The sequence below is a fragment of the Phialemonium atrogriseum genome (genome assembly GCF_030411735.1).
Source record: "Phialemonium atrogriseum strain 8032-3 unplaced genomic scaffold QBC33scaffold_37, whole genome shotgun sequence".
NCBI classification, from domain to species: domain Eukaryota; kingdom Fungi; phylum Ascomycota; class Sordariomycetes; order Cephalothecales; family Cephalothecaceae; genus Phialemonium; species Phialemonium atrogriseum.
In genome coordinates this window covers 104236-131756 of record NW_026848174.1, presented here as the reverse complement: position 1 = coordinate 131756, position 27521 = coordinate 104236, and the positions used below count along the sequence as shown (strand labels likewise).

Here is a 27521-nt window from a genome sequence, read left to right as displayed (position 1 = left end):
TCAACCACCACCACAAACCCTGGATCGGAGCTGGACTCAACTCTGGCCCGCGATCATCACCAACATGTCGCTTTTGTGTGGTTTTAGCTTGCTCCAGCATCTAGCGCCACTGGCTTGGCATGCTGGGTTTGATCCCAGCCAGGGCCAGGGCCAGGGCCTCACATTTCCAGGGCAAGCGCATACTGTGCGTAGGGTCTCGCAACCTTGGAGGTAACATGCCCGGACCATTCAGAGAAAAGGATCATATATTGCCTATGTCCCTCATATCCAGTCCAACAATCTGTCTCCTGATTTTTGCTCTTGCCCTGAATTCGTTACTCTACTCTCCAATTCACTTGCACACGTTCGAACCCAAGTATACGACAGGGTAAACAATCAGACCAAAAAATGGCGACTGCAGAGCCGATCGCCATCGTGGGTAGTGGTTGCAGGTTCCCTGGAGGAGTGTCATCTCCGTCCGGCCTCTGGTCCCTCCTCAAGGATCCGCGGCACGTCGGCTCCAAGGTACCCTCTGATCGCTTCAACATTGACGCCTTCTACCACACCGACAGCGGACATCACGGCACCACAAATGTCCAAGAGTCTTACTTCCTGGACGACGATATCCACCGTTTTGATGCCCCCTTCTTCAACATCTCCGCTCGCGAGGCAGAGGGCATAGACCCCCAACAACGCATCCTCCTGGAGACCGTCTATGAAGCCGTCGAGAGAGCCGGGATGAGGCCCACGACCCTTCAGGGATCATCAACCGGCGTGTTCTGCGGCGTCATGTGTGACGATTATGCCCAGATCCTTGCCCGGGACACCGACCAGCTGCCACAATACGCCTCCACTGGGATTGCCCGCAACAACGTCTCCAACCGAATCTCATACTTCTTCGACTGGCACGGCCCCTCAATGACCATCGACACTGCCTGCTCTTCCAGCCTAGTTGCCGTGCACCTGGCTGTTCGGGCCATTCGCGAAGGAAGCTGCAGCGTAGCAGTGGCCTGCGGCACGAATCTGATCCTCTCCCCGATCTTCTACATGTCTGCCTCCCGGCTCAACATGCTCTCGCCGACAGGCCGCAGTCGCATGTGGGACGCGAGTGCCGACGGCTACGCTCGGGGAGAGGGCGTGGCGTCGGTTGTTCTCAAGAGGCTATCGGACGCTATTGCCGACGGCGATGTCATCGAGTGCGTCATCCGAGAGACCAACGTCAATCAAGACGGCCGTACGATGGGCATCACCATGCCCTCCAGCGTGGCGCAGGCCCAGCTGATTCGATCCACTTATTCCAAGGCTGGCCTGCGGCTGGACCGCGCCGAGGATCGCTGCCAGTACTTTGAGGCTCACGGGACGGGCACGCAGGCGGGTGACCCGCAGGAGGCCGGGGCCATTGCCGAGGCATTCTTCCCCGGCGAGGGCGGAGACGACACTAGGGAGCTCCTAGTTGGCTCTGTCAAGACCGTCATCGGCCATACCGAAGGGACGGCGGGACTCGCGGGGCTCCTCAAGGCCTCCCTGTGTATCCAGCATGGAATCATTGTGCCAAACCTCCACTTCAACACCCTCAGCCCCAAGGTTGAGCCTTTCTATTCCCACCTGCGAATTCCCACCACCGTCCAGCCCTGGCCGCATCTCCCTCCCGGTGTCCCACGGAGGGCATCGGTCAATTCCTTCGGCTTTGGCGGCACGAACGCCCATGTCATCCTGGAGAACTACGAGCCTCCTCCGGTGTACCTGAACGGGACTCGGGCAGTTCCGACAGTACCGATTCCCCTCCCTTTCGTCTTCTCGGCCTCCTCCGACCGGACCCTCGGCGCCGTTCTCGACTCCTACAGCAAATATCTCGACTCCGAGGCCCCGAGTGACCACATCAGTCTCTCCGAGTCCCTCTGCACGCGACGCGACGACCTGGCGCACAAGGTCGTCCTCACCGCGTCATCCGTCGACGGCCTCAAGGCAGCCCTCACCCTCGAGCTCGAGCGCCGCGGCAGCGGGAACTCCTCGGCCATGGTCCGCCGGCCCGGCGGCGGTGCCGCCCGGAAGCTGGGCATCTTCACCGGCCAGGGCGCGCAGTGGCCGCGCATGGGCCGCGACCTCATCTCCGCGTCCCCGGCGGCAAGAGCATGGATCGACGAGCTGCAGCGCTCGCTCGACGAGCTTCCACCGCAGTACCGCCCGCCATACTCCCTCATGCAGGAGCTCGCCGCGCCGCCCGAGGACTCGCGGCTCGGCCAGGCGGCCGTCTCGCAGCCTCTGTGCACAGCCGTGCAGATCGTCCTCGTCCGGCTCCTGGAAACCGTGGGCGTCACCTTCGATGCCGTTGTGGGCCACTCGTCCGGCGAGATCGCGGCCGCGTATGCGGCGGGCCTCGTCTCCGCCGCGGATGCCATCCGCATCGCCCACCTTCGGGGCATGTTCGCTAAGCTTGCGGGCGCGAACTCTAGCCCCGGCGCTATGCTGGCGGCTGGTTTGTCGGAGGTTGAGGCGACCGGGCTGTGCGGGGAAGATAGGTTCCGCGGCCGTGTTGCTGTCGCGGCTGTTAACTCCCCGCTGAGTGTGACGCTGTCGGGTGATGCTGATGGGATCACTGAGGTGGCGGAGGTTCTGAGCGGGCAGGGCAAGTTTGCACGGCTCCTCAAGGTCGACACGGCGTATCATTCGCATCACATGGTTCCGTGCTCCAATGCCTACATCGCTGCACTGAAGGAGGTCGGGATCCAGTCGGGAGACCGGCCGTCGGCGACGTGGTTCTCCAGCGTCTATCCCGGACAGGTGATGGGTGATTCCTGCACGGCGCCCCTCAGAGATGTGTACTGGAACGACAACATGCTCAAGTCTGTTCTCTTCTCTCAGTCGGTGACGGCAGCGATCACAAGCGCCTCGTTCGACATTATGATTGAGGTCGGGCCACATCCGACTTTGAAAGGTCCCGTAATGCAGACAATTTCCGAAATCCCGGGCGCCAGAACCGATGTGCCATATCTGGGGCTCCTCAGGCGTGGGATTGGTGGTCTTGATACCTTTGCCGCCGCCCTTGGATCTCTCTGGACTTACATGGGCCCCGAATCCTGCAAGCTGGCGTCGTACACGAGACTTTTCTGCACCCCGAGGGACACCAGCCCTCTGAAAAGCATGCCGACATATCCGTTTAATCACACCCAGGCCTACTCGGCCGAGTCTCGGCTCTCCAAAGCGATGGCCCATCGGAAAACAATCCCCAACCAACTCCTCGGAACCCAGAGTGCGGAGGCTGCGGATGGTGAGTGGCGCTGGCGAAATTACCTGCGACGGGAAGAGATTGAGTGGCTTGACGGGCACCAGATCGAGTCGCAGACCGTCTTCCCCGCCACCGGCTACGTTGCCATGGCCCTGGAGGCGGCTTCTGTCATCTCCGGAGGCAAACTTATCCGCCTCATCGAGATCTGCGACTTCCACGTCGCCCACGCCATATCCTTTGACGAGAATTCATTCGGCATCGAGACCCTGTTCAAGCTCGAAGGAGTCGACATCCAAGCAGAGGAGTCAAGAATGTCCGCCTCGTTTTCGTGCCACGCCGCGTTCGGCGCGACGCTGCGCCGTTGTGCGTACGGTAAGATGGACATCACCTTCGGAGACCAGGAACCATCTCTGCTTCCGGGACGGGGTTCTTTGCCACAGGGTCTCAACTCCATCGGTGTCGACAATTTCTATTCGTATCTCAGCGACATTGGCTACGGATACACGGGCCTGTTCCGCGGGATAACCGCCATCGGCAGGAAGAAAGACGTGGCGAGCGGCCGGATGATGAATGCATCGCTGCAGGACACGGCGTCGTCACTGGTGATGCACCCGGCCACGATGGACACCCTCCTCCAGACTATCCTCGGCGCCATCGGCGCACCTCACGACGGCAGGCTGTATACCCTCTGCGTCCCGACCATGATCGCCAGGATCACTGTCAACCCCCTTTTCGGCGGCAGGGCCGGGATGGGCGAGGAGATCGCCTTCGACGCGAGGCTGACCGACTACGGCCCCGGTGCTATCGCGGGCGATGCGGCGCTCTTCGACCTCGACGGCAACTGCGTGCTGCAGATGGAAGGCGTCAAGGTATCTCCCCTGTCAACCCCGACGGCTGCCGATGACCGCCTGCTGTTCTCCGAGACGGCCTGGGGCCCGCTCCATCCTGATGCTTCCCTCCACTATTCGGAGCCGTCTCCCGAGTTGTGCGCGGCGGCCAAGTTGAAAGAGAAGGTTGTGCTCTTGTACATGAAGCAGATCAGGGAGACACTTACGGAGGATGATGTCGCGGTGCTCGACTGGCACGGCAAGCGAATCGTGAGCTGGTTCGATCATGTACTTGGCATGACGCGGGCAGGGAGACACCCTACGTGCAAACCCGGTTGGCTGGATAGTACCATTGCCGAGGTTGTGGGCAAGTTGGACGTTTCCACAGTCGACATGGAAGCTGTGCGTGGCATTGGGGAGAGCATGGTGCCCTTCCTCCGGGGCGGAACGACGATATTGGAGGTGCTGAGGGAACGCAACATCCTGAACCGGCTGTACAAGGAGTTCACCGACACGACCATCGTCGGCCAGATGGCGGCCGTGGCAGACCAGCTCGCCTTCCGCTACCCCCGCATGAAGATCCTAGAGATCGGCGCCGGAACCGGGTCCGCCACGGGGGCGATCCTGGACCGCATTGGCCGGGCTTACTACTCGTACACGTTTACCGATATCTCCCCGGGCTTCTTCGACGACGCCCAGCAGCTCTTCGAAGACCACTCTGACCGGTTCATATACAAGGTTCTCGACATCGAGAAGAACCCCGTGGACCAGGGATTCGACGAGCACTCGTACGACCTCATCGTGGCGGCCAATGTTCTGCACGCTACGAGATCGTTGCAGGAGACCTTGGTCCGCACCCGATCGCTGCTGAAGCCCGGTGGTTCCTTGCTTCTCCTGGAGGGGACAAACATCGACGTCCTCCTCGGCTCCTTCATCTTCTCCGGCTTTGAGAGCTGGTGGCTCGGCGAGGCAGAGGGCCGCGTCTGGGGACCCATGGTCACCGGTGATACCTGGGACAAGATGCTGAAGACTGCAGGGTTCTCCGGGGTGGACACTATCACTCCGGACCACGACAAAGGATTGCGCCCGTTTTCTGTTGTCTTGTCGCAGGCTGTGGATGACGGGGTGGAGTTACTTCGAGATCCGTTCACGCCAGGCCGGGCGGTGTCTCACCGTGGAAACTTGTACATCGTCGGAGGGGCGACGCCGTGGACTTCGATACTCGTGACCAAGTTGGAGGCGATCTTGTCGCAATTTTTTGAACGAATCATCAAATCACCAACCCTCGAGTCACGGGAGCTTCTCGACTTGGCCCCGGTGTCGACGGTTCTCAATCTGACCGACCTGGACGGGCCCTGCTTCAAGGACATCAATGAGGCGCAATTCAACGCACTCAAGGCTCTCCTCGAGACCAGCCAGAACCTCCTCTGGGTCACCACCGGCCCGGAGAGCGACAACCCCTACGACGGCATGAGCAAAGGCTTGCTTGCGTGTGCCGGCTACGAGAACCCGCACTCGCGATACCAGCACCTGAATCTCGTCGATGTCGATCCCGACGCCGTCGACGCCCACTTCGTCGCTGCACAGCTGCTGCGCATGGAGGCCGCCGCCGATTCGGACAATGACTACGACCTACCCTCTCGTGTCTGGACCACCGAGCCGGAGCTGCGCCTCGAGGGCGGGAGGTTGTGGATTTCTCGCATTAAGAACGACCCCTCCATGAATATGCGGTACATGTCCGGCAGGCGGTCTATTGAGGAGGAGGTCGATCTGCGGGAGTCGAGCATCGCGATATCGGAGTCCGGGGAGCTGGTCAGAGCTGCTAGACAAGCACCTTGGGAATCTACCCCGGCTGGGGTTTCTATCCGGGTCAGATACTCTACCTCGGTCCCGTTTAGATTTGACGGAGCCGGATTGCTATACCTCGTCATCGGAGTCGGCCAGGGAAAGACGCAGGGTCGTTTCCTTGCCCTGTGTGAGAGCCAAGAGTCCGTTATCTCAACGCCCCCAGTCTGGTGTTGGCCAGTGCCTGAGCAGGTCACTGGAGAGAATGAGGCTGCGTACCTGTACGGGACGGCGTCTGCGCTGCTCGCCGCAAATCTGGTCAACATGGCGAGTCCGAAGACCGCCATCCTCGTCCATGAGGCCGACCACACCCTTCGGTCGGCCATATCGGCCTTTGCCTCGGCGGCCGGCATCAAGCCGCTGTTCACAACAAGCAAGTCTCAGCCAGCATTGCAGAAGAGCACGAATACGATATTCATCCACGAGATGAGCTCCGCTCGTGCGCTTGCCGATCTGCTGCCGGTGACCAACGTGTCTGTCGCCGTGCGATTTGACACCGGCTCATCCAAGTCATGCGGTGGTGTTTGGAATCGCCTAGATGCGCTTCTTCCGCCACACGTCCGCCGGGAGAGCCTTCAGAGTCTCCATTGCCACACTTCTGCCGTTCACGCATCTTGCGGCGTCACCCGGACCACGGCGTCCCTGGAGGGTGCGCGTCGTCAGGCACTTGGGTCGAGCACAGGGGGTCTGACGGCAGCAAATATTGTTGACGTGCAGGCGCTGGTCGGGAGTCATGGACTGAGAATTGTCGACTGGACCGGAACACAGAAGGTCAGAGTCCCGGTCCAACCGGCAAGCAACCTCGTCAGCTTGTCCCCCAATAAGACATACTTGCTCGTCGGAATGACCGGGGATCTCGGGCGGTCGGTGTGTCAGTGGATGATTGGGAGAGGGGCCCGCCACGTCGTTCTCACCAGCCGGAAACCCAAGGTGGAGGGGTGGTGGATCGAGGAGATGGCAAGACTGGGCGGCCAAGTTACCGCGATGCCCATGTGAGCAGTCTCCCCGCCCCAAATCATAAGTAGTGACGATGATAAGCTAACACCATCAGGGACGTCACCGATCCAGAGTCGGTCCTCAAGGTCGACCGCATCATCCGCAAGGAACTCCCTCCCATTGGCGGCGTCGTCAACGGCGCCATGATCCTAGCAGACCAGCTCTTCTCCAAAATGACCCTCGAAGACTGGCAGAGGACAACCAGGCCCAAGGTCGAGGGCAGCATCCTCCTAAACGAGCTCTACGCCGACAAGGACCTCGACTTCTTCATCCTGATGGGCTCCATCTCGGGCCCGCTAGGCAACCGATCGCAGTCCTCCTACGCCGCCGCCAACACCTTCATGTCGGGCATCATCCGCTGGCGCCGCGACCGCAACCTGGCCGGCAGCATCGTCAACCCGGGCCAGATCCTCGGCGTCGGCTACGTGTCCAACGCAGACGACTGGCTGCTGCGCCACCTCGACGACGCCATCGGCTGCTACCACATGTCGGAGCACGACCTGCACGACCTCTTTGCCGAGGGCATCCTCGCCGGCCGCCCCGGGACTGCTGGGCATGCCCGCAGCCGCCGCAACCCGGACATCATCGCCGGGTTCCGCACCGCGTCGCCCGCCGCGAAGCCGGATGTCATCTGGTACCGCAACCCCAAGACCTGGCACTTTGTCGACCACCACGCCGACAACGCCTCGGGGGCGCCGGGCAAGACGGCGGCGGCGGCGCGCGTCCCCGTCAAGGAGCAGCTGGCGTCGGCGGCGACCGCCGACGCCGTCGCAGAGATCGTCGCCGCCGGGTTCGTGGCTAAGCTGCGGAGCAAGCTCCAACTGCCCGAGGAGGCTGTCGTGGCCAGGGACGTGGCGCCGGCGGAGCTCGGGGTCGACTCGCTCATTGCCGTGGACCTGCGCACGTGGTTTGTCAGGGAGGTGGGCGTCGATGTCCCTGTGCTGAGGATCCTGGGCGGCGCGTCGATTGGCCAGATTGCGGGTGAGGTGGCGGCCAAGGTGTGTCTCGCGCTGCCACGGTTTGCGGGGGGGGATGCTACGGTGGTGGTTGGGAATGGGGTCGGGAATGGGGTCCGGAATGGGTCCGGGAATGGGGTCCGGAATGGGTCCGGGAATGGGCTGAAGAATGGAATCGGGAAGTAGATGGATCAAGTACGGAGATGTATTGTTTCTCGATAGCTACGTAGATGCGTGTTCTCCTTTTAGGGTCGATAATATAATTAGGTGTTTACCGCGACGCTGATACTGCTCTATTGGCACTCCGCCTCATCTGCACTTGAGCAGTCCTGAACCATCCATACAGCTGGAGTTGGATGCGAACTAATATCCAAAAGGATCTCAGATTACGGCTATCCCCATTCATTCTCAGAAGTAGGTGGCAAACTGGCGGACGATGGCTTGGATGGGGATATTGAGGAGGCCAATATTGTACCATCATGCCGTCATTGTTTTGTTCCAACGGAGCCTGGGCATCATCACCCCATACAGATCGACATTTAGTGCCGATCGACTTCCCCATGCTCTTTAAGCATTGGCTAGCTTCAGCGGCCCCAGATATCGTCATGAGAAGTCATTGCCCGAATCAGCCAATCAGCGCAGCATTTTTGGCATTCAAGCTTCCCAAAGTGGCAAATGGGGCACATGTGACATGTGGAGACGATGCACATCGATCAGGCACCCGCGCGGGGAAAGGGTGTCAAATTATTCGTACATTCGTTCTGCCCGTTGTGCTCGTGTTGTTCAGCCTCTCCCCTATTTCCGGTCCTCCAAAGACGTCCCCTCGTGTAAATGCGTCTCCTTTGTTGTCTCAGTCGGAGTCGGCGTGCCTCCTCCCCCTAGTTCCCAGTTTGCGCCCTTCTCGACATTGCTGGAGCTCGGGACGGGGCAGGCGGGGTGCGGAACATCGCAGCGCAGTGGATGTCCCGCCCCCGTTATGATGGCGCCAATGTCGGACGGTTTGTGGGCCGCCGAGAGGGCGAAGTCGCCCGAGTCAAAGTATTTCCTTGTCTGGAAACAAACCCATGTTCGGAATCAGTGTGCGTGTTCCGAGTATAATTAGGAGTACGGATGGACGGGCAGGCAGGGATATTAGAGATAATAAATTACCTCCAGCTGCCGGTGCAGCAAGTGTTCCTTCACTGGTAGGCCTCCGTAGAGGCGCGAAATGCGTCGGGCTGGCTTTGTCGAAGGCTTGAAACGATGAGCAGCTTCGTCGTGGTTGAGATGCCGGGACGATGAATATCTCACCTCAGTCTTCTTTTCGGTGTTCTTGGGTTCCATTGAAGTGGCCCCGAGTTGTTGGTTTAGTTGCAAGGAAAGGGATTTACAAAGTGCCATCAACACAATCGAGCCACACCCTTGGGCACAAAGCAGACAAGGCCCGTGCTTTATTAGTTGGAGTCGACTAGCAACGATGACGCGCAACGTTAAAGCGGGAGTGGCGTTCCAATCTCCTCAACGCCTATCATTTGCATTCCCCCCTACATATACTAGTTGTTAGGAAAGTATTGGACACGGCAATTACCGACTCAGACCCTCCACCGGGGCAATAAATGTTAGCGCGGCAAGGGTTGAGATACGCCTTTCTTTCTATGGTAACTCCCCTAACCATAAGTAGAGAGAGAACCCCTGTGCCACGCTAACATTTATTTCCCCGGTGGAGGTGTAACTGTCGCCCTCATGCTAATTATGCTCCGAACTTCTCTGTTCTCCATCCAAACATTTTCATCGGTTTCCGTCCAGTTGCTGCGGCCAGTTTGCGGGACAGGTGCCCGTGCACGTCAATCCCATGCTTGCCTGGTTCTGGATGTTCGAGCAGAGAACCTTCCCCGTGCCGCCAGCTTTAGGTTTGATGTTGATGTTCTCAAAGTGGAGGTTCTGGCAGGGCACTGTCTTCGAACAATACATCCCAGCAGCAATGTTATAACGGCTGGTCCCTGAAATATTGTACCAGCTGATATCAGATATGCCGAGCCGGGAGCTATCACAGTTGTTGCCGGAGTAGGTGCAGGGCGTGATGTAGATGGGCTGGTTGACGTCTTCCAACACGAAGTTCCTGAACGTCACGTTTTTAACATGTCCCGTTCCCGGGTATGTCTTGATCCACGCGGCATTGGACGAGTGGTGGCACTCCATGTCCTCAAAGACCACATTATCCACAAAGTCGGCTTGGCCGGCGTTGGAGCCAACAGAGCCAATAACGGCGCAACCTGATTCGTAGCACGTCACATTCTTCACGTCGATGTTTGTGCTATTTCCCTTGACGGAAATGCAGTCCTGCATGACGGGGGGGCAGAACTCATCATCAGTATGTCGGTCTTGCCGGTATCAGCAATAATAAGGAGGGTTTAATAAACTCACGTCGCCGCAGGTAACCGTCCAGTTGCGTATGACTATGTCCTTGGAATTCCACGAATCGAATCCATCCGTATTCACTGCCGAATACTGCGAGTGGCTCGTGGTATTCATGTCCAGGTTCGTCATGGTGACATTCTGGCTGTGTGCCACAAAAGTGTGCCAGAACTGGCTCTGGCGCCACGTAATCCCGTCGATCCAGACGTTGAACGCCTTCCAGATGGTCAGATTGATCGGCCGGCCCTGCCTGTTGCTCCCGTTCTTGTTCTCGTCCATCCACACCTGGCCGTTGCCGTCGAACAGCGCCTTGCCGAACCCGCGCATGGTGATGTTGGTGCCGCCCAGCAGCCACGAGGTGTGCAGGCCGGCATAGGTGACGGGGAACGTGTTCTGGATCCAGTAGTTCAGGTTGTCGGCGCTCCAGACGAACTTGCCGAGGATGCTTATGTCGCAGTTCTTCAGCCCCTGCGTGTCCATCACCTGCCGGATGTTGTACGTCCCCTCGGTGAAGACGATGCTGCCATCCGTGCCGCACTTCTTGAACGCGTCGAGGATCTGCGGCGTGTCGTCCTGAGCTGCCTGTCTCTCGGAGAGCCCGGCCTCATCTCGGGGCCGTGCTGTGCCTCCGAGGGGGGTGACAGTACATGTTGAGCCTTCCTTCACCACTTCTGCTGAGGCGTACGAGGCCGAGATGAGAAGAAGAACGTGCAAGAGGCGCATCGTGTCTACGTTTGCTGCTTTTGCACGTTTTAGTGGTAGTGTCGACACGTAGGCGGCCCATACCAGGCAGCGTTCCCAGTTCTAATTATATGGGGTGCTGATAATCCCCCTTGTTTCCCCACATGAAGGGCTGGTCCCGTTCAGCCGGCATGCTTTGATGCGACTCCGTCTGGGCGGGTTGGAGTATTTTAAGGAGTGGGGAATAATACTCCAATTTCTCCCATATTGCGGGATAGTTGCCAAGGGTACATAATATCTCTGGAGCCCTTTCGCTGGAAGCCCGACTTCTTACTTTGCCGGTGTTTTGGCTAATATATCGCACTGCTTAGAGCGGGGTTTGCTGTTTCTGTCAGCTCACGCCTACCCTGGCAGCTAAAATTAAGTTACACCTGCCATCAAAAACAGGAGTGGACGAGTTCTTGGAAAAGCTGATTTGGGGGGGGGGGGCGCGGGGGAGGGGGGGGCGAAACCGGATGAATAAATACGGCCCTACGTTTGGTGAGGCCAAAATGTGGTGGTGGTGATATTTCGCCCTATCTGCACATGCCAAAAGGGGGAAGATTATTCAGCTGACAGGACTCAATGTTGACAAGCGGAGAGTATTATTTTTGGCTATTATGTATGTACTGTACTTACGACGCATACGAGTACAGACGGTGTGCCGAGGGTGGTAAGGTGGGGACAATTGTATTACTATAAAATCGAGATTCCTGGGTTTGTGGTTCTGGAACAAGGTTAGGCTGAATTAGGAAACAGTCGTGTTGTATTTTCGCACCAATCGAAATCTAGCATATGTGTGACTCTTGCTTGGCCAATGGGCAAGGGACAGCAGTTGAGGGAGGAGAAGTTAAAGGGGGAGAGAATCGAGAGGAATCGGGCTTGATATGTCTGTCTCGAAGTGGGATCCCTGATTGGGTTGTCTATAGACAGCGGACCTGCGATGATATCTTGACGTGTCAGAGATCTGTCGCAAGGTTCGGCTCTGCATTCAGTCCTAGTCTCCCTGATGCCTTTTCCTGCATCCTAGAATACGCACCTGGAGTTTTAATGGATCAAGCTGTAAATCTAGTATCCTACGATTAAGAGAAAAGAAAACAACGCCACTGTGTTTTCCCTGGGACGTAGTGAAATGTATTGGCCGACTGGGTTTTTCTCGTTACGAAAAGCTCTACTCTAATTGTGGAATTCCCGGCTCCTGCTTGGTACAACTGCCAATTTTGCCTTATTACCTCCATGCTGCTTGTCCTACCCAGTGCAGGGTTTATGAATACGACGACCTGTCTGACCCAGGATTGTTGAAATACCGAGAGTGCTGTAGGAGTAGCGACTCTATCTTCTCAAAGCTGGGAATGCGATCCGGGGGCCCGGCCGCGAATACATCTTGTAAACCTGGTCGCACGATGGGATCCAACTGCTGGAGTCCGGCAGAAATGGAGACCGGCGAGGATGGAAAAGGGCCCAGCAAACTCTTGGAGAGATTTCTGACCCCGTGTGTCAACCCACGATCGGACTGTACACGGAGCGCCCTGTATAAGATTGTAGCATAGTACCACACGGATCTGGTTTCATGATTGGGGAGACGAGATAAAATCAACCGCTCGGCCGAGGTTGAGGAGTTTGCGGTCCCGTCCAGGGAGGGCGACAATGCCATAGCCGTGAGCTCGTATCGGAAGAAGGCCTGTTCCACTGCTGTCGGGTAGCGTATATCCCCGTAAGAGTACTGCGGAAAAATGAACGTCCAGGGCGAGTCTCGGCCCACGAACATGCAATATTCCATGAACCATCTTAGGCGAGAATTCAGGCGAGATAGCGCTTTGGTTTCCTCGAATCCTCCGGTCCTAAGATTCTGGGGCAGGAGACGCCCGTTGAGGTAATCCTCTGTGTGCTTGAGGATTGCCCGCTGTTGTTCCGGAAGATCGAGGCCGTCTAAGGAGGGGAAACGGACAATCGCCATTGCCTCCATGAGGGTTTCTGGGTGGATTTCGTTCATCGTCAACGAGAACAGGATGCGCTTCCGAGATAAAAAGTAGGCCGAGAGAACCCTTGACGACGTGGATATAAATGAATGCAGGTCGTGGAAATGATCGAGGCATACCATTATCTCGCAAAGAAGTTCAAGAGGTAGGCGATAAATAAGAGGCGGCGCTTGTTGGGGCGCTTGACCTCCGCTTTGGGGCCACGTGACGATGGGGATCGTGAAGCTCGGCATAATGTGATCGTAGAAACGATAGGTTCAAGATGATGACGATGACGATGATGATGATGGTGGTGATGAGGGACAACCAGTGTGCGGTGCGAGTTTGGGTGGAATTCAGGGAGGAAAGGTGGAGGAGTTGGACGAAGTGATCCCGTTGCACTTATACTCTGACTCACTAATTATTACCTCTAGCTACGGAAAGCTTGATTCAGATATTTTACTTCCCCGTGGCTACCCCAAGGTTAACCTTTACGCCGAGAAGTGCGCCTATTATCATCCAAACATAACCCTGATTCTGTACCGTAATTAACATGAAGGCCTGCCAGTTGATAATTAAGAGGGTAGTGACTGGTGAGCTGAGCTGGTAACTTGGATAAGCCTTCCGACCCCCTTAATCTCCATCCCACACTTGCAACATGTGATATTCCCATTAACATTCTCGGCTGTAATTATATATATAAGCTCCAAGGACTTCAAGTTCGCCACTTGGTGGGATACCTTGGACGGAAGGCAGACAGATAACAAGTCAACAACAATTCTCGCCGATTGCTAATTGGGACGGGGATGGATCGGACATTCGTTGCAGCTGTCGTCGGGCTAACCTACTGAATAATTAGGGTTGAGAATTATTTATGACTTGAGTTCGCCAACCAAGGGACTTCAGAACGTTCTAGAACTCGCATTCAAATTTAATTCGGAGCCAAACTGTACGTTATAATTATGAGCCAATTCGCATGGTTGAGCTTGTGACCTGCGTGGTTTGGCTCTAATTGGGGCTTTGACTCCCCGAAGATATCTCCAGCATTCCATCACCTCACTTAGTTACACCGTGACGGTTGCCGAGAAGATGCCCTGACCACCACCAACGTAGATGACATCCTTGTCCGCCTCGGTACGCCCAAACCCGCAAGAGGTCGAGCCCGTGACCTTTGCAATAGCCGTGGGCTTGCCAACCGCAGGGTCGACCTCGACGACCGAGTTCCCACTATTCGTCGCGACGTAGAGCTTGCCATTTGGCCCGACACAGAGATCGTCTCCCATCAAGTTCGTCCAGAGTGTAACGACCTCTCCAGTCGCCTTTCCGGTTTCGTCGACGGGGACCTTGTAGAAGCTGTTCTTGAAGATGTTGGTGTACCAGACGACGCCGTCGAGGTACTTGATGCCGTCGATGCCAAAGGGGATACCGCCTGAGGGGGCCATGGTTGGGTCGGTGAGAGCGACCGAGTATTCGCCAGTCGAGACACTGAATCGGTACACATTGCCCTTCCCGGCGTCGGCGACCAGGACCGTATCATTGTTGAGGACCGCCAGCCCGTTCAGGTTCGACGCCTCCGTGATTTGCTTGATGAGCGCCGACGTTGGGGATGCTCCGGTGAAGTCGACCTTGTAGATGCCCTTCCCCCCGATCACGGCGAATACATCTGGGGTGACCTCGCCGATTCCGCTCAGCCCGCTGGCTCCGGTAACCACAACGGCTGTGGACGATTTCTTCGCGACTGGGTCTACGCTATACAAGTTGGCACTGTTCATGTTGGTTGCCAGAATCTGGCCATTCGAGCGCACAGCCAGATTCTCGATCGAGGCGAGGTTGACGACCTGTGCGGCGGCAGCTTGCCGGGACTTGACCGCAGCGGCGGAAACGAGACTCGGAAGGGAGAGAGCCAGGGGCAAAGCGCCCAAGAGCGATGTTAGTTGAACCATCCTTGGGCCTGACTCTGATGAATTGATCTGCGAGCTGGACGACGAGTGGGAAGGAATTCGGGGACTGGTGAAACAAAACAGACCACCACCAGGGACGGGGCGATTCGACCTTGATCCCCAAATATAACTTGGGTGATGGTGATTCTCTTCCCCGCAGATCTTGGCGCTAATAATGGCCATAGAATTGCAATTAGAGTTATTGGAACGGCTGAATTCGGGAGTGTTTTCTCCATTTCGCTGGTTCCTGACTCGCAATTTGGCTAATATAGCAGACTGGGAATGACAAGGGCAGCGGCTCTTCTACTCGGGACAAGACACATGGGATATAGGTGCGATGCCTAAAACTGACCAATCGTACTACCAGCTCCGGTTCTAGGCCTAGGGCTAATGGACGCATCATCCCGGGGCTAGTTGACGCCGTACTGAAGATATAATCCCCCATAAGAATATCTCGGGAGTTGGGATCTCAAATCTAGTTATGTAGCCTATCAACCAATGGCAAAAAGACTTACTGCTTTCCGCACTGCTTTCTCTCTCTTAGCTTCATCTCTTACACAGAAGTAGTACCAAGGAGCGTTCGGTTCATACCACTCTCTCCCTCCAAGATATACAGTGATGACATCACCAAGTCGATCCTAAGTCGCCCTTCTTTTTCCTTTGCTAGGACGTCAAGAGCAATTTTGCCGACAGATAGCAGTCTTGATTGCTTGTTCCACCCTGTAGATTGCCTGGTGGGCGCCAAGGGACTCTGTAGTTTCAGGGCAAATAGCAATTTGCAGGCTCTTCTTTGGCCACTTTGACTCTTAGATAGCCAAGACTTACTCGTGGTCAACAAAGAATTGAAGCCTGGAAGCATCCAGGAGGCCAAGGCACATTTAAGACTCCAAATCAGAACGTTCTCGAGGACCGCGGCTCAAGGTAATAGAGAGTAGGTAACATATTGGCGGTGTCTGCGTTACAAGTGTTGTCCTCGCTGAGGCGAATCAGAGTTCAAAAGCCACGACAGAGTCCAAGACAGCACATACCCGTTCCCAGGCTCTTACATCACCACACACTTGTCCTCGGGCAGCTGATTGTCCATATTCATCCTGTCCGCCGTATCCCCCAAGTCCTCCCAATAGATGTGGTTCATGAACCCCGCCCGGGGTTTCTCAAACTCCCTCGCCATCGTTCGCAGACACTCATCATCCTGCTCGGACAGGGCCAGGAAGGCAAGCACAACCCTCTTGTCACGCGACCACAGCGGGTCCAGTTCGTACGCCCGCGCCCATAAGGGGTTCGCGCGTTTCGCCAGCTCCTCCTCGATCTGCATGAAGAGCATCATGAACCGCACCGTGACCCAGATGAAGTTGAGACTCATAACCGGCATGTCGCCGCACACGTCCCGGAATATGTCCCACTTCAAGAGCTCCAGCATGTCGCGGGGCGACACCGCGGCAGCATCCCGATCGCCGCCGGACTGGGACTTTCCGCCGGGTCTGTTCTTGAGGTCCGCACCCCACTGGGTGCGGTAGCCCTCCGGGACGGCATCCTGTAAGATGTCTGGAATGGGCGTGGGCATTTCATCGCGGCCGCCTTTCAGATTCGTCACGAGTGCCGACGACACGTCCAAGAGCAGCTCTCCGGGCATTCCGCTGGCCCTTGCGCGGCGGACCAGGTCGGTATCGTCTAGCTTCTTCTTCCCGTCTTCGGATCGGTCACCCTCTTCGTCTGGGCCATGCGGACTAGGGCCAGCAGCGACGCCACGGGTATGTCGGTCTCGGAAATTCGTTCGGGATCCCAGTCGGCGGCTCGGAAATGGAGCGCGTACGACTTAGTCTTGAAGAAAAGGTTCAGATCGACGGACAGGAGGCCGTGCATGTCCTTCACCGATCGCGCGACGTGCCGCCGCTGGGCCTCAGTGCCCCTCAACTTAGCCTTGCCGACCCGCGCGAGCAGGGCTTCGCCGAAATTGGCCGTGGGGATCACGCCGTCGGCGAAGAAGGAGTCCTTGAAGATGTCCTGCAAGGAGGCGTATAGTCCCACAAGCTTCTTGATGTAGCCTTTCTGGACGAACATGTTGTGGAGGTGGACCAGCAGAATGGCATTAGGGATTTTGTCCCAGATCATTATGCCCACGAGGTAAGCCAGCTCGACACCCTCCATCAGGCCGACACCACAGAGAAACGGCGAGTACTCCCAGAGGCCGTTCGGGTTGCGGTTGGAGAAGCGGGACGGCGGAATGGTCGTCAAGCCATGCTGGTATTTGCTCTCCCCGAGCCAATCTATGAAGTTGAGCTGTATTTCCTCCAAAATTTCGAAGTGTTGGCGGTGGCGCTCAGCATCGCCAGAGACGTGACGGTGCCGGCAAACTCGTTCAGGCCGAAGAGCCTGCGATGCACGTTCCACGGCCCCTGTACAGACCAATCGACACGCGAGAGATCATGGTGCTCACCTTTTATGGTGTTGCGCTAAACGACGATGGTCAAAAAGACGTTGACCAGGTCGCAAAGCCAATTGATCGTGTACGACCGACGCCACTTGATCCTCTCCTTCTCGCTGGCGTTTTGGAGGTTGAAGTTGGGGTCCCAGTTGGCGATCTCGGCGAGCATGCGCTTTGTCGGCTTTCCGCTGTGAGTCTTCTGGAAATCGGCGACGAAATCGCGGAGATCCTCATAGGCGTAGATCAGGAACTGCTCCCTGACCTCAATGGCCACTTCCTCGACCATCTTTTTCTGGTCCCAGCCCGGCGAGACGGAGAAGAGGGACAACGAGAACATGCCCTGGGCCTTGTCCGGATCCCCCCTCGTCATCGTCTTCATGACCGCCTCGTACGAGTCGTTGCCGGGGAAGTCGACGAACAATTCCGAGGCTGACCGTTTGACCATGGAAATCGCCACAATTGACACGGCACTGGCGACGGCCTGTTGAAGCCTTGATACGCCATTTCGGACCAGAGTGACTGGAGGTACGATCGAAGGCTGGCCCATTCTGAGACGAGGTCGTAGACGGCCATCAGGTAATCGGTGACAGGCTCGCCACCGCCGGATTTTATGATGCGGTAACTTTCCAGCGGTACATCGTCCAGGCTTGACTCGTTGGCCGGGGATGGTTGCCGCTGCTGTTTCCCCTTGGCCTCCTCTTTCCCTTTTTGCTTCCTCCCCTTTCCGGAAGGCTTGTTCTGCTTGAGTCTCTGAGGAGTGGCGGCTGTGAATTGACCGCCAGCTTCGGACGCTTCGTCACTTAAATCTCCGGCATCGGCCTCGTGCTCTTTTGAGGTGGCGAGATTTAGGGCGGGCGAACTGGTTGGAAAAGACAACTTGTTCAACCGTCGTCCTCTGCGCCGTCACTATCGGCTTTTTGTCTGGATTTCCACGCCTCACCACCTATAGCCTTGAAGGTACCGCTGAGGGCATCGATGAAATACTTATGGGAGGCATTGCTCTTCTCGACTCTTCTCGATTTCTGGGGATCAACGGCGGTAATCTGCTGGAAGACTGCATAGGCCGCTGTTCGAGCGTCAATCACCGACTGGAACAGGCGATGGATGACGGGCGGAATGGGTCTGATGTGCTCTGCAATAAGCTCGGACATGCTCACGAGACCAGACACGGTAGTCTGGCCCATCGTATTCACAGTCTTCGGGATTGCGGCGTCATCGTCCGATAGGTATTACTTGTGTCTGTGTTCCGATGCCAAATCTATACCTAGCTAGGTAGGTACCTAGGTAGCCTTGAGCTAGCCGCAAATCCTCTTCCGGCCCGCTAACACCTGCCCGGCACGGAATCAAGGGATACCTAACCACAGGTTATACGGATTATTATCGGGGAACTTCACAATTGGGGAACCAAGGCTGCCTTGGTTTTTGGGAAGAGAAGAGTCCTGCGCCGCATAATTATTCCCAGAAGGTATCGGAAGACGCCACGGAACAGAGATGCTTCACATTCTACCTGTCTCTCACCCGAGCCAGCTTACGACCAGAAGTGCCGTGCATCTGACGGTGAGACAGTCATAGCCAAAGAAAATACACACCACAAGGACGAGAGACAAACTGATGAGGCCAAAAGAAGGGAATGGGTTGTGTAGTTTCCATCCATACTGCCATCCTGAAGACCAAGAAAGACAACGGGCTCCACCACCGAGGTCCCTTCCTTTTGCCCCCTTCCACTTCATGACAGCCGTCAAGCAGTAGCCACTTCCTCCCACGTGGAGACATCCACATTGTGCATATTTGCTGGGAAAGAGCATTTCCAGACCTTCGAGCACGAGCAATGGTGCCCGTAGAAACACCTCGGATCCCGACACAGTCCTCGTTCATGGCACATCTCCCCTCGCCGTCGGTGCCTGATAACGAGCTTTTCGGCAGGGCTCAGGTATTCATGAAGGTAGCCGCAACCTCCCCCACAGCGCCCATACAGGTGGTACATGTTGCAATACCGTCTTCCTCCCACTGCTGTTTTCTGGTGCATCGCATTGGTGGCGTTCGTGGGTTTGGCAGGCAAAGGGCAGTCAACCCGGAGACCCTCGGCGTTCACAAGAATCATTCCTTGCCCCAGGTTTCCGAACAATGGAAGTGGCCGCCCTGAAGGAGTGGCAGCCAGCTGTGCGGCATACGTCGTTGGTGACTTGGCTGGGGCTTGCGCTGATGCTGCCGCAGTGGCGGGCCCGGGAGCCTCGCGAGTTGACCCACCACCATTAACTTGCGCAGACTTCATCTGGTCAGTAGTACCTCTGGTAGCACTGATGTGAGTTGGCGCCGTGGAACGAGGCATTTCTCCAAGTGGGCGGTTCCTGAAGAGAGTCTCCATCGTCGTGGATTCATACGGCAGCGTGGCATACTCGTGGCCGGTTTGAAACGACTTGAGCAGAGTCACTTTCGCCACAACGGCGGGACTGTCGATGTACTTCTCGAGCAGGCGAACATAACCGTTGTCATGGCAGCCAGCAAGAAGGATGCGCTGACAAGACGGATTTCCTTCGAACAGTCGGAATGCACCTGGGTTCATGGTTAGATCTGGATCTGGAACCAAGGCACTAGCAGCATCCCGAAAAGAACGTCCGCACTGACCCATCAACTTATGATCTGCTCGATCTTTCCCCTTCCCAACGAGAACGAAGTCAAACAGTTCGTCCCCCTGGGAAAACCCAGAAGTGAAACGCGACACAGCGTATCGAGCATTCTCCTGCGTGGCAATACCTGCCTTTGCAAAAAGAATGGCCAAGCCCTCGCCGGAGGCAAACGCCTTGACGATGATGGGCAGACCAGCCAAACTGGCGTCGGTCGACTTCAAGTATTGTCGCACCGCGGCCTTGAGGTCAACAGCCGCCCGCTTTCCCCCATCGGCAGGGTCGCCGATATAGTACTTGTCGTCAAACTAGGCAGCCGCCAGTGAGCGAAGCCCTCGTGAATGATAGGCGGAGTGGACCTGGAGGCCTCGGAGGCATTGTAATTACTCACCAGGTACTCATCAGCGTCAGCATCAATCAGCACAAGCACAAATGCGCTTCGGAGCTGCTTTCTCTTAGCGACCGCCTTTCCATCTCCCTTTCTCCCTTCCTTTATTTTTGCAGCACGTACCACAGACTCTTCCAAAGTCTTGAGATCTTGGTCCAACTGCTCGGCCTTCTCCTGGGTATGGCGCCCGGCTACTCGCTCACGCTCGAGGTCGCGGCAAACGTCACGATACTTCTGGGCCAATCTCTGGAGCTCCTTGTGGAAGGTCTGCAACGCAATTTTGTAACATATCAGCACACCATCTGCGAGGTATTGCCATGGTGAGGGCAGCGAACAGTCATCCATCCCACGTTCTGCTCATCTTGGCGACGAAACTGGTCGAGAAAAGTGCCAAAGTCGTTGGAGATGTCGGTCATCGTGCCTTCACACGTTCAGTTGCTCACTACGCAGAGCCGGGCGACGGTGTCGGGGGAATTCCGATGGGAAAATTGGACCAGGCTCGTTCCTGTGATTTAATGCCTCTTCTCGAGGCCCCCGCAGAAGATCGAATGTCATGGAAGCGCCACCCAACAGCCCCACGTCGCACAGCATCCCCGCCAAGCCTCCCATACGCAAACACGTGTTGGCACAGGTTGACTTGCGTTGATTCCTTATCTGGTAGGCTCCTGTCCATACGAGAGAAACACATCGATGCCCATTGACTCTTGTTGATATCAAGATGTCCCAATTTGCGAATCGGAAGAACTTGGTTATTAGTCCCTTCTTAGTTACTTCGAACACATCACAAACACGCGGTTTATTTGCTTCGGCAGTATCTGAAGCAGTCGGTGTATCAATAATGCCTAGTGTAGAACATAAAACTTATACCAAAGTCCCTTGCTCCACTGCTTCAGGGTCTAGGTAGAGCCCATTCGACTCCATAATGTTATGTTCACGGCAAGCACCCCACGCTCGACAAGCTCGACAAGAAAGAGCTCCAGCAGGAAATGAAAAATCGGAAAAATCGCCGGCATTACCATCAAGGTTCACCTGCTGTGTGAGGAAGGGGGAGAGAAGAGGTTGGCTGAGTAAGTCTTGGTCCATTACTGGGAAGCCATGAAAGCCGACAGTGGGATCCCAACCACTGTCATGACGACCGTCGACAGACGGACCCTGAGGGTTGACCGCCCAGTCCAAACTTCCATTGACATATGGCTGCGCTGCACTGTCGGGCTGGCCTCCATATGGTGCCTGTTCGAAATCCAACCCAAAATCCACATGCGAGTCTGGCATCGGCAATGATGGAGCGTATGTGTTGCTCTGGGTGAGATATCCTGGGGCACTTTCCATGAAGCCAACGTCTTGCTGAATGCTGCCCGCCTGGATGCCGGGACTCTGGATGGCGGAGTCAGCTGAGGAGCTCCCGCTGAGGTTTGGTTGGTGGAACGAGGGGCCGGAACCGCCGAGTTCTGATAGTTGTGCCAAGACTCGGGGAAGCCACACCTCGCGTATGAAATCGTAGGCGGCCATTATGTCTTCACGGGAGCCTGGGTACTCGGTCGCCCTTTCTATCGAGAGCACTTCTAGAAGTTGACGACCAGGTCCTTCAAAATATCGTTCCAAATGCTCCGTCATCTCGACCAAAATGTCGTCTAGATAGGGGCTGGGACACCGCAGCTCGTTCGGGAAGAGCACCCCGAAGATGTATTGCCATTGCTCTTCGTGAGACTTGTTGCTGTCGGCTCGCTTATTGATGGCCTCATATTTCTCGTGGGTCATGAAGGGCGTATCCTCAACATGGCGCTGGACGCAACAGAGCCTTTTGTGCGCGGCAAGCAGGACTTCGTCATCGTACACGGTGAAACAGGTTGTGCAGTACCAGGGGTAGTGTTTTTCCACCAGGTGGCACTTCACGTACGAGATTTTCAGGAACTTCTTCGCCAGGCAATCTTCCTGAAATTGGCATGGCCGCCACTTCATAAAGGGGCAAGCGAAGTGGCGGCGGTTCGCTCGGGCCATTGCTGATGATGGGAGTTTTTCTCCATCGTGGCCATCCTCATCTTCGCCGTCTCCAGGGCCGTGTGAGACCTTGCCGCGCCGTGATGGTGCTGCTTTGGTCGAGTGCCGGCTCGTTGTCCTCTTGGGGTATGGAGAGCTGCGGGCCTCTTTCGACTTTTGACCTCCTGTCCTTGGGCTCGAGTTTCGCTTGTCCGACAGCTGAGGCCTGTAAGTCCTCCAGTAATGGTCGTCCAGCAGGTCGATGACCCGCTCCAGCGTCTCGTGTGACACACCCGAGACTTTTCCACTGAGCTCTAAGTCGGCATCATAGTCCAAGTCGGCGCCATAGGCATCCAAGTCGGCGCCATAGGCACCGAATGTTGAGCCATAGGCACCCAAGTTGGCGCCATAGGCTCTGAATGTTGAGCCAGATGCCGTGGATGCTTTCTCCGAACCGGCGATCTCGACCTGGCTCCAGGAGTGAACCTCCTTCTCGACAGTGAATGGCTCTCCAGAGAAAAGCAGATGGCCATCTTCCCAGGAAAACTCAAATGTCCATGGACATAGTGGCGGGTATTCCACTCGAGCTCCGGGATCCGTGGGACGATTGCTAGTACCACCAAGCTCGATCTCATCGGGAAAAGGCGCTTCTGAGTGTAACCTGCTGACTTCATGCCGGTGCAGAGTTTCGAGATCTTGCAGGCATTGCTGTCTCCGGAGTGCTATCGATGAAGTGGTCTCAGTCATCGACGAAAATGTCCTTCCCGTGGACACTTCAGACAACGTCATAGTCTCGGTCGGCAAGATAGGGGGGGCGCTGAAGGGGAAATTCGGCATATCTAAGCCCAGAACAGGAGTCGCGGCTTGGGCTGAGTGCTCCAAGTCCAAGTCTGGGTCGATGTGAAACTGACCACTCGCATCATGAACATGTACGCCGAGACCACGAAGAAGCGGGCCGTGGGCCAAATCCTCCTCGCGGGTAGCTGGGCCATCGTCGAGGATCTAATTAAACCAGATAGAATGTGTGAGTCCATTTGTTTCGAGGCATTGCCTCAGCTAATTAGCAAACTAAAACATGGATCACTCACTCTTAAAGAAGGTTTGTTTGGTGTTGTTGGTTGGGCTTCTGGCCCAGAAGGCATTCCTCGGAAGGGCAGCATTATGTCGTTGGGACGTGGTTGTTGCAATAACGGGTGGACAAAGTTGAGGTTGCAAGGTTGTGTAGAGCGTGTAAGTTGCGTACAAGCGGGTGGAAGAGGATAAAAAGTGCGCTACTGAAAGACAGACGGAATTTTGGGGGGGATGTGCGTCTCTTAATAAATCCTGACAATATATGTACCTACGGTGTCCCTTGAAGCATGAAAAATACCATCGACGCTGTGTTGGAGCGGCCAAAAGCCACTTGACAGAATTTCGGCAATTTAGCGAGGCATAACAATGCGTATTGCGCGAATTCGCCAATTTTTCACTACTTGTTAACACGCCAAGCCGAGGACACCGAGCCCTTATTGGCCAGACATTCATATGACATGCAAGTGCTTGCAGTAGCGGCACGGGCGGTGAATACGCACACCCTTGCAGCTGCATTTGGAACTCGTTGATACCCGCCATAGGGCAGAGGAGATGCATGCGTGACACGCGCCGCATGGGAATCCGACCAACCATGCCCGAGAGCCAGAGTCCCTAGGCAGTTTGACACATGGCGAACATCTGTCTCCTCACGACGGTTCTTTCCCCAACATCTGTCTCTGCACAACGGTTCTTCCGCAACATCTGTCTCTGCACAACGGTTCTTCCCCCAACATCTGTCTCTGCACAACGGTTCTTCCCCCAACATCTGTCTCTGCACAACGGTTCTTCCCCAACATCTGTATCCCCGGTACAGTAATGGTATTGCCGAATTCGGAATCGCATGATTGGAGACGTGCTCTGCGTTACTCAAGCAAAGCCACTTGATTCGACCCTTTCGGCAGCTTCGTAGGAACCTTTTGAGCGAGGTGTAGGTGGCCCTGACATATGTACATGGAGTATATACGTTGACATGACTGCAGACTCAACTAACAAGGAGAATAAACATTCGCATTGCCTGTCGCCAGCTCCGATTACAACATCTCCTGGCAACAGCCATTTATTGGCCCATCACCACCCATCGACACGGTTTATCCATTTCACCACGACATGCCATGACCAATCCCGCTCGTCAAAGGATTTGGAATGTCGCCCGGATGTCGCGTGTCTCAAGTCCAAGAAACTGGCTACCATGTCAAACCCCTGCCCGACGAGTGGCCCGCTGCTACCACCGCCCGTACTGTTTATATCGTTTTCCATTACCAAGCTGCGAGCGTTATTAATTGTTTCATGATCGTGTATCTCTCCGAGCTTAATAGTCATATTCCGAATACATTAGGTCGCGCTCAGGCTTGCTTCGACAATTCTTACTTGTCAAGAGCTGTTCAGAATTAGCGTGGTACATCATTGCCCAAAGTCCGACATGTACGGAGATATCCACAGCTACTCGCCAGACAAGGAAGCTAGTTGGTGGGGGCCGAGAATGAAGTCCATCATGGGCAATTCCTTCACCGGCAAGACTGAGGTTATGCTTTGGTGCAGTACAAGTCAATGAAGATTTCCCTCGAGGACTTTCAATTGAACTATGTTGTCTAACCCATACAGTGAGGGTGATACAATCTAGATACCATCTAACCATAACATTCATTCGTTCTCATGCCGCATTTGATAAGCGTTATACTTAGACCCGCGGCAGTCCCAGTGCCTCCCTTCTCCCCGTGCTTGCCGGGTCCAAGTATGGTACGCCGCCAATACCCGAGGCACGCACGCCCGTCCGGATGCCCTCGACGAGATGCGTGTCGGGCTGTTACTTTGGTTAGCACTCGATACCATATACAAAAAGGGGAGGAAAAATAAGGGGGAAGCAGAGTAGGGCGCGGAAACATGACTCACAGTAGCAGCGTGCAGCGTGCACTCGTTGCTCCAGATGGCGCAAGCGCCCCTGGTCCAGTGCATGCGGGCGATGCAGTCGTGGTTGCGGGTGACGAGGCGCATGACGTAGTCGCGGATGAGGGAGTCCTCGTACGAGGTGACGCCATCGATGCGGCTGACGTGCAGGCCGACGCCGGCGAACAGGCTCTTCCAGCCGGTGACGGGGTGGGTGCGGATGACGGGGTGCGAGGGCGCGAATTGGAAGTCGATGTTGAGCGGCGAGCCGCGCGGCGACATGATCTCGTAGCCGCCGGCCTCGCACGCCGACTTGAACACGGGCTGCTCGCACGTCGCCGTGAGGGTCTCGAAGAACTTCTGGAACGGCGGTGAGAGCCGGTCGTACAGCTCGTAGCCAGACGCCCAGAGGGTGTCGCCGCCGGCCGGGGGGGTGGACTGCATGCGCAGGAAGGAGAAGTCGGAGGGGCAGTTCTCGAAAAGGCCTGGAAGAAAAGCATTGCGATTAGCAACAGGGGCGATTATAACAGACATTCAGGCGATATGGTGGGGTCGGGAAGGGGGAAAGGGGGAAAGGGGGAAAGGGTGGCATACTGTCGCTGTGCCATTCACGGCCCAAATCTCTAGGCTCCTCGTTCGTGCCACTGCCGGGGCGCTTCTTCATTGTTGCGTATAGCTTCTTGGCAGCCTCGGAGTTGATGACATAGCTGAGTTCCCGTCAGTGTTCAGCCCAACTTAAAATTGTATGTTTGCTACCCAAAACCTACATGTTCTCATCCGTGGTCCCGTCCGCCATGGGCAAGTTGTTGGGGTCATTGTAGAGCGGGTGCACGTGCAGTCCGTTCTCCGCAGGACGTCCCGTCAGCTTGCCCAGCATGTCGGTGATATGCTTCTGCTCCTCGACGGAGAGATCATCCTGAGCGGCACGGAAGAAGACGACACCACGCTCGCAGATGGTGATGGCCAGGTCGCGCAGCTGCTCCTCGGCGTTGGGAGCCGTCAGTATGTCCTTCAGCTTTGCGGTGGGATATTCGCGGCCAATGATGGGGGAGACGTCGACATATTCGAGATGGTCGATGGAGCTGCCCCTCTTGAGAGGCTCCCGCTTGAGGTTCTTGGTATCAACGGAGCCCATGTTGCGCAATGATAATTAATTGTAATTAGTAGTGTAAGGTCCTGGTGAGTGGCAAGTTGGGGTTTGAGGATAGAGTGAAGACAGATTCGAGAGTGAGTTCGTTGGGCTGTCGCTGTTCATGAACTAACTTGTCGTAAGAAGCATCGCTCCCCTAATGGATTGTCAGCAAGGTCATTTGCATCAAGATTCATGGCTTGGCAGTCAAGTTATAGTGCGGAGTAGGAGTGCCGACTGCGGGGAAGCTCCCCGCCCCCGCCTCTAGGCAGAGGTGGAGCTGTTTAAGCTCCCGGCAGTGTGGTCCTGTTGGAAATGTGAGTGGAAACAGAAATGCCGCCCGTCGCTTACTTTTTTGGAGATAGAGTTATTTCAGTAGTCAGACTTTGCTACCGAGGTAGGCTCTCTTCTAACCCCTTAATTATGACGACAACACGATGATTTTAGGTGCAAGGTCCGTGGTGTGCGCAGGGACTCTCCACTGCCGCTCCCTTCATGTGGAGCGAGCTCTAAAACCTAATCACAAATCACAGGCTGTGGAGATTGGGTCCCATGAAGCGATCATGGAATCCTGGAAAAGGGGCTGACGAGGGGGCTGACGGGGTAAACAGTGGGCCCGTGCATAGGCTGTGTGATTACGCTCGGGGAGGTCACGTGAGGCGATCCTCGTCATTTTTGGTCAGTTAATAAGGAGTTAAACATGGAGAGGGGAGCATGCATGAGGGGAAGTGACAAGACTGAGAATAGCAGCACCACTCCATCGTCGATTTTCCCACGAATGGACTGTCCCTGCGGACCAGCTTCTTCTTTTTCCAATGATGCCATGCTTTTCTCCTGATTCGCTCCGCGGGATGCGTTATTTCCAGTTCCCACCTAGGTCAAGTAACCTTCGCCGATCTCGAGTGAATACTCCCACATCTCTAACTCCGAACATCGCTGGCTTGCCAACCAGACAGGCAATAATTGCCGTGCAAGCGAACTGCCGAAACCACGGGTTCGAGGAGGGGGAATGCTAGCTGGATATCATGGTGCAAACTGGGGGATGCAGGCAGTTGACATCTCCTCTCTGACACGCCAAGGTCTCATCTCCTAGAGCGCTAATACGGGTAAGGATCGGCGAAGCCCCGCTCCCATTTCTTGGTGACATGTTTGTATGATTGCCGAGTGGTGAACTATTGGTTA

General features: G+C 55.9%; 8 protein-coding genes across 8 annotated transcripts; 1 reads left to right on the top strand and 7 right to left on the bottom strand.

Moving 5' to 3' along the window:
- Positions 1-299: 299 nt before the first annotated feature.
- QBC33DRAFT_573904 (uncharacterized protein) lies at positions 300-8015 on the top strand (the record flags this gene model as incomplete). Its single annotated transcript, XM_060430722.1, has 2 exons — positions 300-6869; positions 6929-8015. The coding sequence occupies exons 1-2, from the start codon at positions 388-390 to the stop codon at positions 8013-8015; spliced, it is 7569 nt and encodes a 2522-aa protein (XP_060279030.1). The 5' UTR covers positions 300-387.
- Positions 8016-8583: 568 nt separating this feature from the next.
- Positions 8584-9290, bottom strand: QBC33DRAFT_255429 (mRNA stability protein mug134). Its single transcript, XM_060423048.1, has 3 exons — positions 9120-9290; positions 8979-9062; positions 8584-8879 (listed from the first exon to the last, which is right to left on the bottom strand). The coding sequence occupies exons 1-3, from the start codon at positions 9207-9209 to the stop codon at positions 8625-8627; spliced, it is 429 nt and encodes a 142-aa protein (XP_060279029.1). The 5' UTR covers positions 9210-9290; the 3' UTR covers positions 8584-8624.
- A 306-nt stretch (positions 9291-9596) lies between these two features.
- QBC33DRAFT_614099 (pectin lyase fold/virulence factor) lies at positions 9597-10946 on the bottom strand (the record flags this gene model as incomplete). Its single annotated transcript, XM_060432573.1, has 3 exons — positions 9597-10148; positions 10233-10796; positions 10845-10946. 3 exons carry the CDS (start codon positions 10944-10946, stop codon positions 9597-9599), a joined length of 1218 nt encoding a protein of 405 aa, XP_060279028.1.
- Positions 10947-13965: 3019 nt separating this feature from the next.
- Positions 13966-14844, bottom strand: QBC33DRAFT_599695 (NHL repeat-containing protein; the record flags this gene model as incomplete). Its single annotated transcript, XM_060432046.1, has 1 exon — positions 13966-14844. The coding sequence occupies one exon, from the start codon at positions 14842-14844 to the stop codon at positions 13966-13968; it is 879 nt and encodes a 292-aa protein (XP_060279027.1).
- A 1030-nt stretch (positions 14845-15874) lies between these two features.
- Positions 15875-18450, bottom strand: QBC33DRAFT_599685 (uncharacterized protein; the record flags this gene model as incomplete). The annotated part of the gene is made up of 7 exons (XM_060432045.1): positions 15875-16516; positions 16546-17130; positions 17184-17237; positions 17301-17651; positions 17738-18093; positions 18153-18309; positions 18376-18450. 7 exons carry the CDS (start codon positions 18448-18450, stop codon positions 15884-15886), a joined length of 2211 nt encoding a protein of 736 aa, XP_060279026.1. The 3' UTR covers positions 15875-15883.
- A 277-nt stretch (positions 18451-18727) lies between these two features.
- Positions 18728-20803, bottom strand: QBC33DRAFT_255396 (uncharacterized protein). Its single transcript, XM_060423047.1, has 3 exons — positions 20282-20803; positions 19892-20198; positions 18728-19819 (listed from the first exon to the last, which is right to left on the bottom strand). The coding sequence occupies exons 1-3, from the start codon at positions 20621-20623 to the stop codon at positions 19005-19007; spliced, it is 1464 nt and encodes a 487-aa protein (XP_060279025.1). The 5' UTR covers positions 20624-20803; the 3' UTR covers positions 18728-19004.
- A 317-nt stretch (positions 20804-21120) lies between these two features.
- QBC33DRAFT_599679 (uncharacterized protein) lies at positions 21121-23415 on the bottom strand (the record flags this gene model as incomplete). The annotated part of the gene is made up of 3 exons (XM_060432044.1): positions 21121-21162; positions 21365-23257; positions 23344-23415. The coding sequence occupies 3 exons, from the start codon at positions 23413-23415 to the stop codon at positions 21121-21123; spliced, it is 2007 nt and encodes a 668-aa protein (XP_060279024.1).
- Positions 23416-25004: 1589 nt separating this feature from the next.
- On the bottom strand, positions 25005-26534 carry QBC33DRAFT_500480 (uncharacterized protein; the record flags this gene model as incomplete). Its single annotated transcript, XM_060425669.1, has 4 exons — positions 25978-26534; positions 25805-25917; positions 25217-25695; positions 25005-25127 (listed from the first exon to the last, which is right to left on the bottom strand). The coding sequence occupies exons 1-4, from the start codon at positions 26343-26345 to the stop codon at positions 25005-25007; spliced, it is 1083 nt and encodes a 360-aa protein (XP_060279023.1). The 5' UTR covers positions 26346-26534.
- Positions 26535-27521: the final 987 nt, after the last annotated feature.